The 18,026-nt window shown below is 35.5% G+C and overlaps 1 protein-coding gene across 1 annotated transcript; it reads left to right on the top strand.

Annotated features, from left to right (window-relative positions):
* The first annotated feature begins 14,521 nt into the window (after positions 1-14,521).
* LOC103958015 (trihelix transcription factor GT-2) lies at positions 14,522-17,249 on the top strand. Its single transcript, XM_009370239.3, has 2 exons — positions 14,522-14,927; positions 15,638-17,249. Exons 1-2 carry the CDS (start codon positions 14,629-14,631, stop codon positions 17,055-17,057), a joined length of 1,719 nt encoding a protein of 572 aa, XP_009368514.2. The 5' UTR covers positions 14,522-14,628; the 3' UTR covers positions 17,058-17,249.
* Positions 17,250-18,026: the final 777 nt, after the last annotated feature.

An 18,026-nucleotide genomic window follows, 5' to 3' on the forward strand; every position in this document is an offset into this window, starting at 1 on the left:
GTTTTGGCGTCTGGATTTAACTTTCATGCACGTAGACAACTTTTTGATTTAGAAGAGCAGAAATGTAACCAAAAAGTTGATTTGTCCGTCGTCGTCACCGTCCAAAGCTTGGGTATGAACCATGGGATCCCAGTATATTCTTGCGGGCTTTTTTCTTTAGTCCTTGATTGTGGGCGGAATGTGTGTCCACCAAAATTAGGCTAATTGTTCTATTAAAAGCTGCTTTGCTCTGCATATACCACTTTTGAAAAAGCCCTTAATTCTTTCTTATGAAACATCGTTGTGGTGATGGTAATTGACACAAACAGGGTGTGAGCTTTACAATAAACGATGGGTTGCAGAGTCTTTGATGATATTTTCGTCACTCCAATCATTCATTAGGGGTGGGCACTTTAGTAGGTCAGCCGATCAATTCAACCTAAACGATTACGAGTTAGGTTTTAAACTTTAAAAATATAATTTATGATAAAATTCCGGTTGCCTCATTCACTAGGTAGATTGAGTCGGTTGGAACATTTATTAACTCGATTGAAACCGACCCATCCACATTTAAACAATTATTTTTGAAAAAAAAAACCAATATTATCTACACTAATGAAAGGATATGGGTTTAGCCTCACAATAGACTAGCAATAATATGGTTCAAATTTGATTTTGGCAAGAATCGAATATAAGATCTTTCACTTACAAATGAATAGGAATATCACTAAACTGTAGTACTAAGTAATCACATTTAAACAATTCTTAAACATAAAAAAGTGAAACTTGAATACTACATAATATGTAGTGATTGTACAATACTAAGTTCACATAATTTAGGCCTAACATATATTAACCTTAGATATTTGTCACTCATACACACAATAGAAATACGAAAGAAAAAAAAAAAAATTAGGCACAACTCGTGGAACGTACCCAGCCAGCCCGCTTCAGAATGGTTTCGGTGGATTGGATTATTTGCTTGGGTGGCAATGTGTTTAGCGATGCCAACATGGACCTATTGGGTTGAACAACTGATTTGAGTCTAATTCGAGCTATACCTCACCATGGACCTAGCAAACTTGTCATGTGTATCGTGTTTGTGACATTTTTTTGTCAAACGCATTATTCTATTAGGACATGTCATGTTAATTGAATTATCTTAACAGATTTAAAAATTCAACCTCAACCCAACTCCTTAAAATTAACGAGTTACCTAGCACAACCGATTTGCACCCATTAAGAACAGTATATTAATAAATAATCAAATACAAAAATTTCAGACAAATTACTAAAATATTAACATTCTAAGTTCTTTTTGGTTCACTATACAACTGCAAAATTATCATTAAGCACTTCATCTATATGTCACATAAATATACTTCAAAGCACATCATATTACTAATGTGGGGTGGCGTATCTATTAACATTGAGAGAGCTAAGAATTAGTTTAATGTGTTAAAATGGGTTACCTACAAATAGACTTGATTTAGCTTGTTATTTTAACCAGTGTTTAACGGGTGACCGACAAATAAACTTGATTTAACCTATTATTTTAACAAATGATTAATGGATTGACCTGATAACTCATCCGGCCCATTAAGCCTCAACCTGAAAACTAATTTTTGTTTCAAGTTATCATGTATGCATGAAATTGCCAAATCTACCACACGGTTTTGTTCGAAATCTAGGAGTTCCCAAGCAAAAACTATGCAAGGTATGCCCAAGCCCAAGACGAGTAAGGCCTAAGACGTGAGCCACACATTAGACAGAGGTCTCATTTTTAAGGCGGCCTTCATATTATATACCATATTTAAAAAGCCCAGGATATCAAAACCAATAAAGGTCTTGTATGCATGCAGCCTCATGTCACAATGAACCTTCACTGCAGTTTGGGCATATTGGCATATTGGCCGTATGATTAAATAAATCAAATAAAAATAACGGATGTGATTTGAACATAGGTGTGTTAAAAGACTAAAAATAATGTGTTTATCATTTTCCAAAAAAAGTAGGTGAAAAAAAAAAAAAAATTATTGCATGACTGTGACAACCCGTCCCTAAAATTTCATTTTTATTTATTTTAATCTAGAGAATTGACGAAAATGCCCTAAAGGCAAGGACTTTGACTTCCGTTGACCATCGTCTAGAGAACGTATGACTTATTCTTTTAGCGTATTTGTGTAGTACTCGTTGGTACAAACACATAAACAAAAACCGTTTGCGAGTCCAGATTATAACAGTGTAGTTACAGATGTTTGAAATTGATTACTTAGATTTTAGATTATAAATTATTTGAACTCCCACCTTGTGGGAAAGAAATCCAATCAGTTTCAAGGAAAGAAAATAGGGACCAATCAGGAAGAAGAGAGAAGAACCCTTCCCTTTCAACCTATGCGACCCGACCAAACTCCGGCCAATCTTCGCCATTTTTAAGGTGATTCATCCACATCCACCATCTACAACCTACTCAGCTACCCTCCTTCCATCTTTGCCAAAAATCAAGGGTTTTTAAGGCCTAAACCGTGAGGAACTCCACTGGAGCACCAAAGGTGCTCAACGGCGTTTTCGCCTTTTCGGCGAATTGCACCACCCACCACCAACCTTAATCAACTCCTCTTGGACCCAGGAACAAGACCCAACTAGTTGTAGGGGCATTGGAACACCGAGGAAGGAGAATTGAAGCTCACCCATTCTAGGGTTTCCAACGGATCGAGGGGAATTTAAGGCATTTCCTAGCCAAATTGGCCTTGGCCACAGGTATGAAAGTTGTTCCTCTCATTGAGATATTCATCCCTGTAAAATTTGGTAATTTTTAGAAATAGAGAAATTTTTCGACAAGCCAAGGTGGCCGGCCGCCGCGTGCGGCGATGCGTGGGCCGAGACCCCACCTGACCATCCTAGGATAAATTTGGTGTCCCGATTCCATATTTGACATCCGTTTAGTGAAATTATGATTTTTAGTATAGTTTCGTAGTTGAACACCTAGTTGGTCTCCACGGGGCCCTTGTATGCATTAACTATCCGACCGTTGAATCATCACCAAACCTTAATAATTTATAGTACAAAACATTTGAGGACCATAGGAACTGACGGATCTGGAATCCGACGTACGAATCTTCTCGAAATCGAGTTGTAAGTTCGTAAATAAAACATTGACTGCCACTTGAATTTACAATTGGCGGAGATCGAACCATTGAATCGTAATGAAATTTTAGTATGATGTTCTAGAAATATAATGTGGATCTTTGGAAGTTACGGATCGGAAATTTGAGGTGCGGATTTTCCGGATTAAGTTACGTAAGGTTATGGACCTTACCGTCGACCTTTGACTGACTATTGACTTTTAGTCAATGGGTTTCAAATCATTCTAGAACATTCTTGGGGATGTGTTTTACGTAAGTTACGTTTTCTATTGATAAGAATTCTGAGTTAGTGAATTGATATTTGTTCTAGGCGACAATCATTCGTGACGTCTTGATATTCGTGCTAGGGAATTGTAACGCGGACTCCAGGTGAGTTGGTCTTTTCCTTTTTATAGTATATATATGATTGATAGTTCCCACAAATGCTTTTAAATTGATTTATGCATATCATGCCATGATTAAATAATGTTATAAGAAATGTTGCACTGTTGTGAAATGCCCAAAATTGATCCTACGGGATGCGCATGTAAGTTCAGGTAAGGTTATGTTGATTGAAATTGTTGAATCATTATGGCATGCTTTTTCATATAGAATGCCCATCATTATTACACCCCGGTGTTAGTGCTCCCGCCCAGGGTCAGGCTAGTCCTTCACGTGTATGTTCACCTCCTGCACTACACGCTTGCCTTAGATCCAAAAAGGTGCTAGTCCTGTCGTACATGTCACATTAGGTGACTCCAACTCGTAAGTGACCCACGCATAGTGCTAGTCTTCATGTGATCCTAGCACTAGAGCAATTATTATTACACCTAGTCATGTCGTACATGTCACATTAGGGGACTTCGACTTGTGTGTTAGCGTATGACTGATGAGCGATAGGTGTAGTCATACATATCACATTAGGTGACTCCAACTGACATGCTAGTATAGATTACAGCACATAATCATATCTATGTTGCTATTGAGTATTTCTGTTGTGGCATACTTCTGGCATTATTGTTTATTTACAGTTGTTTTCATACTTATACATAGTATGATTTTCTGGAAACTATGCAGGTTTAACAGCGAGAGGTTATAACATTTTCAAAAGGTTTTTACCAAAACTTTATTTTCAGGACCCATGCACCCTTGTTTTTCGCCCCTCTAGGTTTTAGTAGTTGAACTTTTGTATCGATAATGATTCTTGGCAAATCTCAGTGTAGACGATTACCTTCAATGGTATAATTCTCACCCTATCTTACTGTACTGTACTTATGCTCTGATGTTATGTGTGAATTGGGTTCATTCCCGCTCACCATGCACTCTTGTATTTAGGCACTTTTAGGTTTAAATTTATTATTATTTTCTACATCACTACACTTTATGGCTTTGTCACCTTCCAAGTATCGGCCAGCACAGCTTGATTCGGAGTCCTAGTGGACATTTCGGGTCGGGGTGTGTCAATGATAGTTCAATCTCAAACGTAAATTTTTTAGTACTTGTGGAATTGAACATCACCAACATAAGATGCCTTTAGTAGTTAGAACTTAAATACTTCTTCTGAAATTGAAAAGAGGAATACCTCTACCTCTAGATCAAGTTTATATTTCTTTTAGTTTTATCTAAATTTACAAGTGGTATTCTACACTAACTTATATTAAGGAGAGGGAGGAGAGTTGTACATGAAACACAATAAATTTAAAAAAGATCCTAACCACAGATACTTCCACCACAGCCAACGTGACTTTATTAGTTAGACCAAGTCTTAGTTTCGATGCCATGTTAAGAGGCTTAGTTTATCACATAATGTATATAATTTAGCCCCACGTGTTCATCATTGAGTTTCACACGTTGAGCCATAGAAATAGGCTTCTTATTATTTATTTTCCCTCTCTTTCTGTCGACATTTTGTATGCAATTTAGGACATATTTATTTATAAAGAATGAGAATTGGAATCATTTTAATTCTTGAGTTTTCAGCATTTATAAAAATATAGGTATTCCTCTTGAGAAAATCATTTTGCTTCTAAACTCTCCCTTTATGTTTACTAACTCGCAATGAATTAAAAAACTGTTAGCTTTTTCTTAAAATCAATAATCAAATACTTAAAAATCAATAAACATATCAAATAGGAAGGGCTGGTTAATGCGATTTCCCTTCCTCACCTTTCCTATTTTTAAGTTCTTTCATTCCCTCAATTTTTTCATTCCTTCTTTATAATTTTTTGAGTTAAGCTCTTGAACTTTTATACAATTTCTTGAGCAGAATTAAATGGTATCTTGTATTGTGACAAATTTCACTTTATTCATTGGAAACTATTGGATCCTTTTTTATTATATAAATCTTTATATGACTGGCTACCTACCCTTAATTGGGTAAGGTGTAACTATTTTGACCCTCCTTCGTTTAAATTGCTCTTCTTATATGTTTATTTGTTTGTTTTGCAAAATAAAATTTCAATAAAGAGAGAAGTCACTTGACAACCAAGTCTAGTATAATCAAAGAGAAGCACATTCACAGCTACACTTGGAATAGTTATTCTATCCCAATTATAAAACCCATCAACTTTTGAGGATGCCTACATCGTCTGCATGAAGAACCTGGCACCAATTCATCGTGTTCCCAATCTTGACTTAAGATGTACGCATATGCTTTATTAATTTTGTTTCGGAATGGCTGTAAGCCTGTAAGGCACTGTAATTTTGGATGGTATTTAACAACCCAAGGACATGCTCGTCGTGTAAACCAAAAGGAGAACATTTTCAGCTTCCAGATATATCCACTGTAAACCAAAAGGAATTCTTACTTAGACATGGTTGGTTCAAGCTTAGCAAGGAAAAAACAAAAGCAAAGTCACATGGTTTTGTTCAACCGTTAAGTTACTAACTTAATAGAAATAGAAAACCAAAACTTATTAATTTGCATTCACCTTAAAATGGAATTCCGCATGACACAATGAGACTCTTATAATTATTTTAAAAAGAAAATGTTAGGACATCATATTTTTTATTTTTGTACCACATTGGTATACCATTTGATGTGACAAGTGATGTGTACATAGCACATCAATAACAGATTTATCTCATTATATTCGATTGTATAGATCAATTGTCACTTGAAATGATACTCTATTGTGATATAAATATGTGGTATCCCTCTAGCATTACTCATTAAAAAATTATACTTAAGGGCGTCTTGTTTTTTTTTAGTCCCTACTTATGAATGGTGTGGTTAATTAGGCCAATTTTCTAGTAGTGCATGGTTACACTTAACTATATATGAGAAATATTATCATTAAGTCACACAATCACGCCAATAATTCAAAATTAAAAATTAATAATGTAACAATAATCACACCAATAGTTAAACAAAAGAGTTCAATTTAAACATTATATTTACAAATGAATATGAATATTTTGGCCAGACCATTGTTAATCTTCATGAATCGAAGAACATATACTATGTAATCTTTGTATTGAAAGTAAGAACTAGAGAGAGAAAGTAGAGAGAAGAAAGAGAGGGAAAGGATTTCTGAATATATTGATTTCTTAACATGTAAGTAATACAACAATCTATTTTATATAGACAAATAGAAAGCTATTAATCTAACTAACTAAATCCCTATGATTGTGACAAGTGTCACAATCATAGACCATTGAACACATACTCTAACATCCCCCCTCAAGCTCATGCTTTAAGCAACCAAGCATGAGGTTGATACAATGTGTTCGAATAGAGGACCACTTAAACCTTTGGTCAATATGTCAGCCAACGGTTCTTTTGAGAAGACAAACTGCACTGACAACTATTTCTTGGCTATCCTTTCTCGAACAAAATGCACATCTATCTCAATATGCTTAGTCTTCTGATATTGTACTCGATTAAAGGACAATGCAATGGCAAACAAATTATCACAGAGCAAAGTAAGAGTTGCAGGCAAGGGAATGTGCAAAAATGCAAGAAGTTGCTTAATCTAATCCAATTAAGCAGAAGTTGTAGATGGAGCTCTATATTCAGGTTCAGTAGAGGACCTACACATAGTTTGTTGTTTCTTTGATGACTAGGAGATCAAATTGTTAACTAAAAACACAATTAACCCAATAATGGACCTCTTTTCATTGGGATCCCTTGCCCAATCAGCATCACTAAAGGCCTTGAGTTGTAAATCTCCTCTAGTGTATGTGACACCAACATTCAAAGTTCCTTTTAAATACTTGAGAATCCGTTTTACAAAAGTATAATGATCCACCATAGGATTCTGCATAAATTGGTATACCTGATCTACTGAAAATGCAATGTTAGGCCTAGTAAAAGTGTGGTACTGTAAGGCTCCTACAATACTTCAATATGTACCAGGATTTGCATAAGGATCTCTATCATCTTTAAGAAGTTTATTATAGGGAAGGCAGGGTGTATCACAAGCTTTTGCTTCAAGCATTTCAGTTTTCACTAATAAATCCTGAATATACTTAGTTTGAGATAGATATAAGCCACTTGCAGTCTTGGTAATCTGAATTCCCAAGAAGAAAAAAAAATGTAGTGAATCCAAATCTTTGATATCAAATTCAAAAGTAAGAGCATTGATAACCTATTGAATGGAACTTGTAGCATTCCCAGTGATGATTATATCATCCACATATAGCAGAAGAATTACAATCTCATTATCAACATATTTGAAAAACAAAGGGGAATATGAATATGTATTGACAGATCCCAACTCAGGCAAAAACTTAGTAAATCTATCGTTCCAAGCTCTAAGAGCTTGCTTCAAGCCATAGAGTGATTTGTTAAGCTTGCACACTAGATTGGGATGAATAGAATCCTAAAAACCAGGTGGTTGAGCCATGTATACTTCTTCTTCCAAAATATCATGTTAGAAGGCATTTTTTTACATCCAATTGCCTAAGATCTCAACCAAAATTAGAAGCAAGAGCAAGTACTAACATCACAGTAGTAAGGCTTAACCACAGGGCTAAATGTCTCACTGTAGTCTAAACCTAGGTTCTTAACTAAATCATTTAGCTACCAATTGTGCTTTGTGTCTTGCAATGGAACCATTAGAGTGTCTTTTGAATTTGGAAATCCACTTGCAACCAACAAGGTTCTTAGTGGATGGCAAAAAGACTAAACTCCAAGTACCCTAAGCCTGAAGAGCATCCAGTTCTTCTTGCATTGCTTTTAACCATATAGGACTCTTAAGAGATGACTTATATGTACTTGGTTCAATTGTTGACAAATCAAACCAACACCCCCCTCCCTGCCCCGAGAAATCTTGAACAAATGCTAGCAAAGCCTTCTCTTAATAATTCCACTTTTGCTTCTGGTTTGCATTGGATGCAAATTGATAGGAGGAATGGACAACATTACTTGCAGAGTATCAAGATGAAACTCATTGTTCTCAGAATATAGTGCAGTACTTGGATCAGGTGCCACATGGAGCTAAGGTGAAGATTCATTTGCACTAGTAATGGCTTGAGATTTAACAGGTGAATATGTTGGTTTTGGATGAATATCTGGTGTATGAGATGAAGTTGGAGTCGATACATGTAATGATGTAGTAGTAGGAATGGGTGATGGTGACACAATGACATTGTTTTTATTGACCACAGATATAAGAAGAGAAGATATATTAGGAACTGGTGAAGTAGTTTTAGTAATGGTTGATTGTGTCAATAAGTCTGCATATGGAAATTGTTATTCATAAAAAATGACATGCCTAGATACATATATCCTTCTCTTGGACACTTCATAACATCGATACCCTTTGTACTTAGATGCATAGCCTAGAAAAACACATCTGATGGTTTTGGGTTAAAGCTTGGTACTGTTGAATGGTTTTAATAGAGGAAAACAGGAACAACCAAAGATTCTAAGGTGTGAAATAATTAGAACAATCTCAAACAATAGTGCAAATGGTGACTTATTCTTAAGAACAACAGTGGGCATCCTATTTATAAGATAGGTAACAATTTTGCAAGCATATGACCAGAATTGAGATTGTAGTTTAGCTGTTTGTAATAATGTAACAGTGGTTCCGATAATATGTCTATGCTTGCGTTCAGCTAACCCATTTTGTTCAAGTGTGTATGGACAAGACTTGTGATGTACAATGCCCTTGTCCATCAGAAAAAAATTGAAGCCTGTGATTAATGCCCTTGTCCATCAAAGATAAGCCATCAAAGATAAGCCAACAGTTATTATCAAGGCAAATCCTATGCACTGATAGTAAATTTTGAGTTAACTTGGGAACATATAATACAAAATGCAATTTGATTGGATTTGCTGGAGTATGAATGATGGAATTTCCAATATGAGATACTTGTAAACCTTCACCATTAGCAGTTTGTATAGTCTCATTGGTAGGATAAGGTGATGCCAAGGATAAATTGCTCATGTCAGCAGTCATGTGATTGGTTGCTCATGAATTAGTTAACCAAACTTATGGAGGTGCTGATGCAGTAGCAGATTGAGGTGTAGGATTAAACATAATGTGTAGAGCATGCATAAAAGATTGCTGTGAATGACATGCAGATTGTTATGGTAACCCTTAATATGAAAATTGAGACTGAGAATGCTGCATGTGAAAATTTGGAGGTGCAGGAGGAAACCCATATGCCAGATGAGAAACCTGAGATTGTGATGAATTAGCAGAACCAATGTAGTTAGGCCCTTGTCATTATAGAAACAGAACCAAGTCCTATGATTAGTTTTACCACAGATCTAACAATTTTGCCTATCTAGAGTTTTGCACCACAAAATGGAGCAGTGTGACCATCACTGTTACATAACTGGCAAGTAGAATCAAAGTTGTAGATGAATGACCAACTTGAGTCATATGAGGATGACCAAGTAGTCCAAGTGCAGGAGTAGGAAAAACATGTGCTTGATTCGAGTACATAGGTCTAGGGTTGTAAAATCTTGGTCCCTGATACTTACCCTTACCATATTTTTATTCCCATGATAAGGTTTGTAACCTCCAGAAGCATATTGTTATTGACCATTAGTGTTACCATAAGGTTGTTGTGGTTGTGATGGACTTTTAGAATTAGAACTAGCAACCATAGTAGTCATGAAAGATGCATTAGAAGAATTCTCAACAATAACTTCCTCAGCAAGTAACTGTGCCCGAAAATCTTTCAAAGAAATCACACTCTCATGACCTCTTATGACACATCTGAAAGTGTTGTATTCAGCAGGCATGCCATTAAGTGCTAGGATGACAATATCCTCATCTTGAAAGAACACTCCAATAGTAAACAAATAGTCTGTAGCTTCTTTAATTCTATGCAGATACAAAGAAATTAAATCTGACCCCTTTTTAATTGTTTGTAAGTTAGATTTCATTTGAAAGATACTGGTTTTAGAGATAGTGGAAACTTGCTCCTTTAAACGAATCCAAATATCTCTCGAGCTTTGACTACCAATAACACATGACATAGCTATAGGAGATAGAGTCACAGTAATCATATCACAAATTCATCATTCTTAGCAGAAGTATAAAAGTTAGAAGAATTGATACCACATTCACCAGTTTGAGAGATATGTTGAGATTGACAAGGGTTCGAACCATCCACAAACCCAATGATGCCATTGCTTTCCAACAAGAGTTGCATCTAAAAATGCCAATTGAGGTAGTTGGAGGCATCAAGCTTGACATTGACAGAGGTCAAGATCGAAGAAATAAGAGCCATAACTAGAGATTAAAGCAGCTGAAGCTGAGATGCAGTCACCATTGCTCAATCAAGATTGCAGATTCTTGACACAGAAGTTTAATTTCAGTGAGAGATTATCACAAACACTCAATGTGCAAAAATCACATACAAATTGAAGAAGAATTGATCAAAGTGAACGATCGACAACCAAACCCTAGAAAAACTCAGAAAAGGCAGAAGTCTGAGTCCGATCAGAGAATCTGAAGACAAAGAAGACAAATTTGACAGAGGCGGAAGCAAGAAGGATCGAAGATCACGCGTCAACAAGAAAGGCAAGTGATACCATGTTAATCTTCATGAATCGAAGAACATATACTCTGTAATCTGTTTATTGAAAGCAAGAACTAGAGAGAGAAAATAGAAAGAAGAATGAGAGGGAAAGGATTTCTGAATATATTGATTTTTAACATGTAAGTAATACAACAATCTGTCTTATATAAGTACGAGCATCTTCAAAGTAGATGTCAAAAATACTAAGTGGACTGTTTTGACAAAAACAAAGTGGTTTTCTGGTTCCAAAAGAGATGCCAAAATCCTACATGGATTGATATTCTCCACTTTGCTGTCAAATTTGAAGGCAACATCAAATTTTTTTTTTTGTTTTACAATAATGTTTGGTCCACGTATTTTTTCTATTTATTTTTCTTCACTTATTGATGAGTTTATTCTTAAACTCTGACCTATTTGATTTTATAAATAACCAAAAAAATATTTTAATTTGACATCAGTAAGAATAGGAGACTTTACAAAATGTTAGTTCGTCACATTAACTATAAAAATACATTTTAATTTGACAACTCCATTAGAGATGGTTTAAGAGATCTTAAGTTCGACTCTTATTGATGATGAGTTTGATACCATACATTATGTGACTCATTGTGTGGCCAGGCATATCTCTACCCCTTAGTTTAATATATCAAATAAATGTGAAAATGAACATGTGCATGTGTAATATATTAAACGCAAATTTACTAACTGTTGAATAAAGCAAAAAGCCTCACATGAACCATCTTGCAAAACAAATTACAACTTATATCAAATGATTTCATTTCTAATTGCATCGAGGCCTTTTGCATAGAAATCTCACATATTGATTGCACAAATGATTAAATGGGAACAATATCGATGTTATAAGTAATGGACAGTGACCCGTCTCACTGAAACTTTAACTTGGTATTAGAGTGAGTTTTTAGATCTGGGCCCCAATTATTGGGATCATTTACAAACATGACAAATGTAGCTCCACGTACGTCTGGCCGACTGCAAAGTGGTCCGATGTGAAGGGTAAAAAAGTCCACATCGGTCATCTTACAAAAAAAATCATAATATATACCAAATGATTCCACTTCCAGTTGCATCAAGGCTTTTTGCATAAAAACCGCGCACTGTTGATTAATTGTACGGTTGATTAAATGAGGATAATATTGATAGTATTAGTGTCTTATTTGAAACTTTAACTCTAACTAGAGTCTTATTATCTTAATTACGTATCCTCCAGAGATGTTACCATCCTCAGTGCGCTAGCTGCACATAACCTTCTAACCATTTCTCTAATTTCATTTTTACAGCTTCAAAATGGCAAATTTTATTCGCATAGAATCAAGCTAACCTCCATGCCCAACCTAAATAAGCTATGGCTATGGGGGTTATGTATCTATGGTGGTGATTCAAAACATTTAATATGTAATGTGATTGGTTGGGTGACTTTGGTCCCACTTGGCTTGCATAATGTCACTGTCTACTCATTTTATTTCTTCTCAATAATTGAGTCTTTTTTAATTTATTCGTATGAATCACAAATAATTGAGTTACTGAGTTGATACTCCCCTCTATCTCTCAATACATCTGTCTAAAGTATTTATCTATCGTTATTTTAACAGATGAAATTGGAGGATTGGAACTTTGAATTTTTTTTAACATTGAAAAAACAATAATAATTCAATAGATTAACCATGCACACCTAAAGTCTTGGTTTTGAGTTTCCATGTCTCTACTATCGCTTCTATTAAAATAAAAATACAATAAATCAAGAATGGGTTAATTATCGAAATCGGTTATGAATCCTTACCGGTCAGCTAAACATATGTCCTTTTCATATATAAAATCTTGGATGAATGGAAGCACGCAAAAGTCATTTAATTAACGTCACAAAGTGTACGTATGATTACTTTGAAGCCATTTAATACCAAGTTGATGAACTTTAAAACCTGAGAAGGAAAACCTGCATGTTAAATACTATTGCTACCTGGTTATTTCTTTCGATTTTTCTCTACTAAAAAAAAAAAAAAAAGGATATTTACAAAGGTTTAATATTGCGATGTGTAACAACAAAACTACGTTACTACAACATAACTAGTCCCAACTAAGTATCGATATCATCTTAGACAATGTTGTCATCATAAATCATGTGTGTCTCACATAAGTTACTTTGGTCAATAATATATGCTCAAAAATTTATAATAATAATAATAAAAAAAATTAAAAAAAAAGGCAAAATCTGTCCAAAAAAGGCGACATTTTGGTGTAGGTCGCAACCTAACCCAAAAGGTCAATACTTTCTCTCATAAATGTATACACATTTTATTAACTTGCAATGGCTTTAATTCAACACTTCGAATTTATGACATTATCAACAAAATAAAAAAAATTATGACCATTAATTTTTGGGTGACTTATTATATACAGGAGGAAATAAAAGCGTGTCAATGGCCGACTACCGCATGGCCCAGTTGCCCACGTGGCCTCGCGAGCGCCAAAGCTTCTCCCAAAGTTGTTGATTAATTTTCATAACCAAGGGCAAATTGGGCATTACAAGTCAATTGATAAAAAAATCTGAATTATTACAGAGACAATCTCACGGAATTGATTAGGTCATGTCCCTAATAGAATAGTGCCTGCAAATTAGTTAAAAGGTCAATGGGTGCGATGTTTGATGGGTGAGGGGCAATTCAGTCATTGCAGCTACGTGTGCACCCAACGACCACTGAATTCCAAAGCCGAACCCCCCGAGAGGGCAAGAGGCAATAAGCAAAGCTGACCTACAAATGGGCCAACTTATTATCCTCTCATCGCTATCTGCAGCTGTTGCCACTCCTACTGATAAATGTATGATCAATTCAAATATATATTATATATAATATTAAACAATTTAATTAGAGCAGCTTGTTCTGTTTTTTTTTAATTTAGGTACAATAACGATTGTTTAAAAAGTAAAAAATATTACTATCTTTCATCACACATGATGACATGTTACGGTGTTAAAATATATATTCAAATTATATTAAATTAGATTTGTATATATTTGGATACTATTACATAACATGTAAATATATATACAAGTACATACACAAGAAACTTGGGATACAATCAAAAAATATTTTTGTATTTTTTTAATTGCATTTAAGCTTAATGATAAACTACATTATTACTTGAATGTATATTTCGAATTAATAATTTGAGTGATACATTTTTGTATTTTTTTAATATAGCGTAGGTTATACCTTGCTGGCACTCGTATAATTACTAAGAACATGTGTGAAGGGAACCAAATGAGTCTGTGATGGACATTTTTAACCAACAACAACCAAAAAAATAACTGAAGATTCCATAGCTTATGTGTACAATTAAAGTTTGATAATTTTTAATTAATAAAAGGAATGGATTATTGAGATTGACAGGCAAAACCCACCACAATAAGTTAATTAATTCCAAAAAATGAAACTTAGATATATAATCCCACCTTCATAAAACCCAAGAGAGAATTTCACCTCTCTCTTGTCACATATTTCTCAGCTCTAACTGCGCTAAGTATATGCCTGCGGTTCCTGCGGCTGTGCCTGACAACTCATCAACTATGTTCCCATCTGGCGGGAGCTCCGGTGTCGAAGCGGCCGACACGGCAGAAGTGGTTCCTGAAGGAAGTCATGAATCCGAAACGATAAACGTGTTGTCAAATTCAGTTCAAGAGGAAAACAAGGGTGACCGGAATTTATCTGGAGGAAACCGGTGGCCTCGACAAGAAACGGTGGCGCTTCTGAAGATACGGTCTCAAATGGATGACGCTTTTCGTGACTCTAGTCTCAAAGCTCCATTGTGGGAAGATGTTTCAAGGTGAACTTTTCATCTTTTTGGCCGAAAAAGTACAAGCTAGCTAGTTATAGTGTACATGTTTAACCTTAATTATGCATCTGAGATCGATCATCGCTCCTTTTCTTTTATTTTAATGTTGTTTTGTTCTTTCTTTTATTATTGGTTTTTGGGTTGAAAGCGAGGCCAGAGGGTTCGAGCTTTGTCCTTAGAGTCGAAGTAAATGCCTTAATCGCTAAAGCTACAAGGTTCAACAAATTTTGAACACCTTTGATCCATAAAAATTCATACGTACGTTTGCAGGCAATCTGGGTATAGCTAGTTTGTTTATTTGTTTTCGGCTTACAAGGTGGTTTTGTTGATTTTTAAGAATTCAATTTCATATTTTGCAATTGTAATTTGTTTTCGTTCCCTCTAATTTATTTATTTGTTATTAATTGATAAAAAGAAAGAATGATCCATATTAAGACATGGGTTGTCATGGTTTTTCTCATGATGCTAAAGTAATTTAAAAATAGAAGGGTAGCAGTAGCATGCAAGGTGGAGATGAAAACAGATTTTGTTGTTTCATTAGGGAATCTTGGTGATCTTATTATTTTAAATAATGTGTCCATATTTTGTAAATATTCTTTTTTTTTTCCCTAGTTACTGAGTTTACGAGATGATCATAAAAAAATAAAATTAGAGTTCATGAGCTTTTTTCTATCTAATTTTTATTTATCTTCTCTCTGTAGAAAGCTAGGTGAGCTTGGTTATTACCGAAGCGCTAAGAAATGCAAGGAGAAATTCGAGAACGTGTATAAGTACCACAGGAGAACCAAAGAAGGCCGATCTGGAAAACAAGAAGGAAAAACCTATCGATTTTTCGATGAACTTGAAGCTTTCGCTCATCAAAATCATCATCATCCATCAACAATACAACCAAAACCTCAAGTAGTACTGTGGCCAACCATGAACAACAGCCATCCAAACAACCCTAGTCTTGTAGTTCCTCATGTCACGATTACTACTCTTCCACTTTCTTCAACACCAAGCATCCTGACCCCAACCAATGGCTCTCTTCCAAATGGTCCTCAAATTTCACCACCACACATTACAATATCACCTCTCAATCTCTCTCATCAGAATCTTAATGGGTTCAAGCCAAACTTGGCAGCAAACAATCTTTTTTCGAGTTCTACTTCCTCGACTGCGTCGGACGAAGAGTTTCAAGTTCAGCCGCGCAACAAGAGAAAAAGGAAGTGGAAGTACTTCTTCAGAAGGCTGACCAAGGACGTGCTGGAGAAGCAAGAAAAGCTGCAGGAGAAATTCTTGGAAGCAATAGCGAAATGCGAGCACCAACGAATGGCGAGAGAAGAAGCTTGGAGGATGGAAGAGATGGCGAGGATGAGTAAAGAACATGAAATTTTAGCCCAAGAAAGATCGTTAGCAGCAGCAAAAGATGCCGCGGTTATTGAATTCTTGCACAAGGTTTCGGGACAACAAAATTTGACGAATATGCAAGCACTAGAGGCACCATCATCCCAGCCTCAGCCAATGTCAGTACTAATGCCACCACCGCAGCCAGCTCCGGTGGCAGTGACCAGAAGTAGTAATTTTGAGGTTCCGAAACTGAATAAGGGTGAAAGTCCATTTCCTGCAGGGTCCACAAGATGGCCAAGAGTTGAAGTTGAAGCTTTGATAAACTTGAGGACATGTCTTGACGTGAAGTACCAAGAATCCGGGCCTAAAGGATCTCTTTGGGAGGAGATATCGGTGGGGATGAAGCGGCTCGGATACAATAGGAGTGCAAAGAGGTGCAAAGAGAAGTGGGAGAACATCAACAAGTACTACAAGAAGGTGAAGGAGAGCAGCAAAACACGCTCTGAGGATTCAAAAACATGTCCATATTTTCACCTGCTGGACATCTTGCACAGTAAAAAGAACAATAAGAATGATGCTAGTTATGTGGAGAAGCCCATTGCTGAAACAATGCGGCCGTTGATCAAGGTCCAGCCAGACCAGCCGGTGATTGAAGATATTGAAAGGGAAAACGGGGATCGAAATGGAGACGACGAAGATGGAGAGAGTACAGAGGAAGAAGATCGGAGTGATGACCAGATGGAGATGGTAACCAACGACAAAGATTCATCAATGGACATGGTGGATTCATGATACGAGTGAGATAGAATAACTAAGTTTCTTTGTTATAATTTTCAGATCCAGTTGACGTAAAACGTCAATCCCAAAAACTGTCCCAACACGTGACAAAAAAAAATAACAAAAAAAGGGATACTGTATTATTTTTCTTCAGGTCTGAACTGATCTCAGTCCAGTAATTAATCATCAAGTGGGTTTGCACCAAAAGAATGATCCTCTCTATCTAAGTGGATTAAGGTTGAAAATTTCGAAAGCATACACCTATCTAGTCGCATGTTACGAGAAATTTTTCATTGCAACGGGAACACAAGTAGTGAACCACGTGTTTTAATAGAAGTGGTGAAAAAATTTATTTTTCAAGTTATTAACTTTTTAGCATACATATTCCACCATTTGTATAGTGATACCACAATCTCTTGCATGTTACAATACATAAGGTCCTAAAATAATGGACTGTAACTTTAGTGGGGATTTTATTTTTACTTTTCTTACAAGAGGGTGGAAATTTGTGTCAAGTCACACAATGAGATTCAAAATTAGGTATTAAATTTTTTATTTATAAGAGTCAAATATAAGACCTTCATTTACAAGTAGAAAGAACATCACTAAACAGTAATATTAATGTTGGTTTTATTTTATTAGTGGGATTAGATGGTTCTCTATGCATTATTTACCTGTAGCTAATTAATTTACATGATATAATATCCAGATTAAAAGAAGAAGCTATATACATATAATTGTTGTATTTATTTTTCTGTATTTTTGTGTTAATAGGGGATGGAGATTCCTCAACCTCATGGTACATAAACTAAAGAAAGCAAAGAAAGTTGTATTTTTCCTTGTGTGTTCATGTAAAAGGGGGGGAATTAGTGGAAGTGTTATTTTCCATTTGAAACTTGGAATCAACAAACTCCACGATCAGACAAAAATACTTGTCCAAATAGCTTGGCTTTGCCACTAAGTACGTACTAAGCATTTTTTTAT

The sequence above is a fragment of a genome, unplaced genomic scaffold (assembly GCF_019419815.1).
Source record: "Pyrus x bretschneideri cultivar Hongxiangsu unplaced genomic scaffold, Pyrus_bretschneideri_v1 Contig1, whole genome shotgun sequence".
NCBI lineage: Eukaryota > Viridiplantae > Streptophyta > Magnoliopsida > Rosales > Rosaceae > Pyrus > Pyrus x bretschneideri.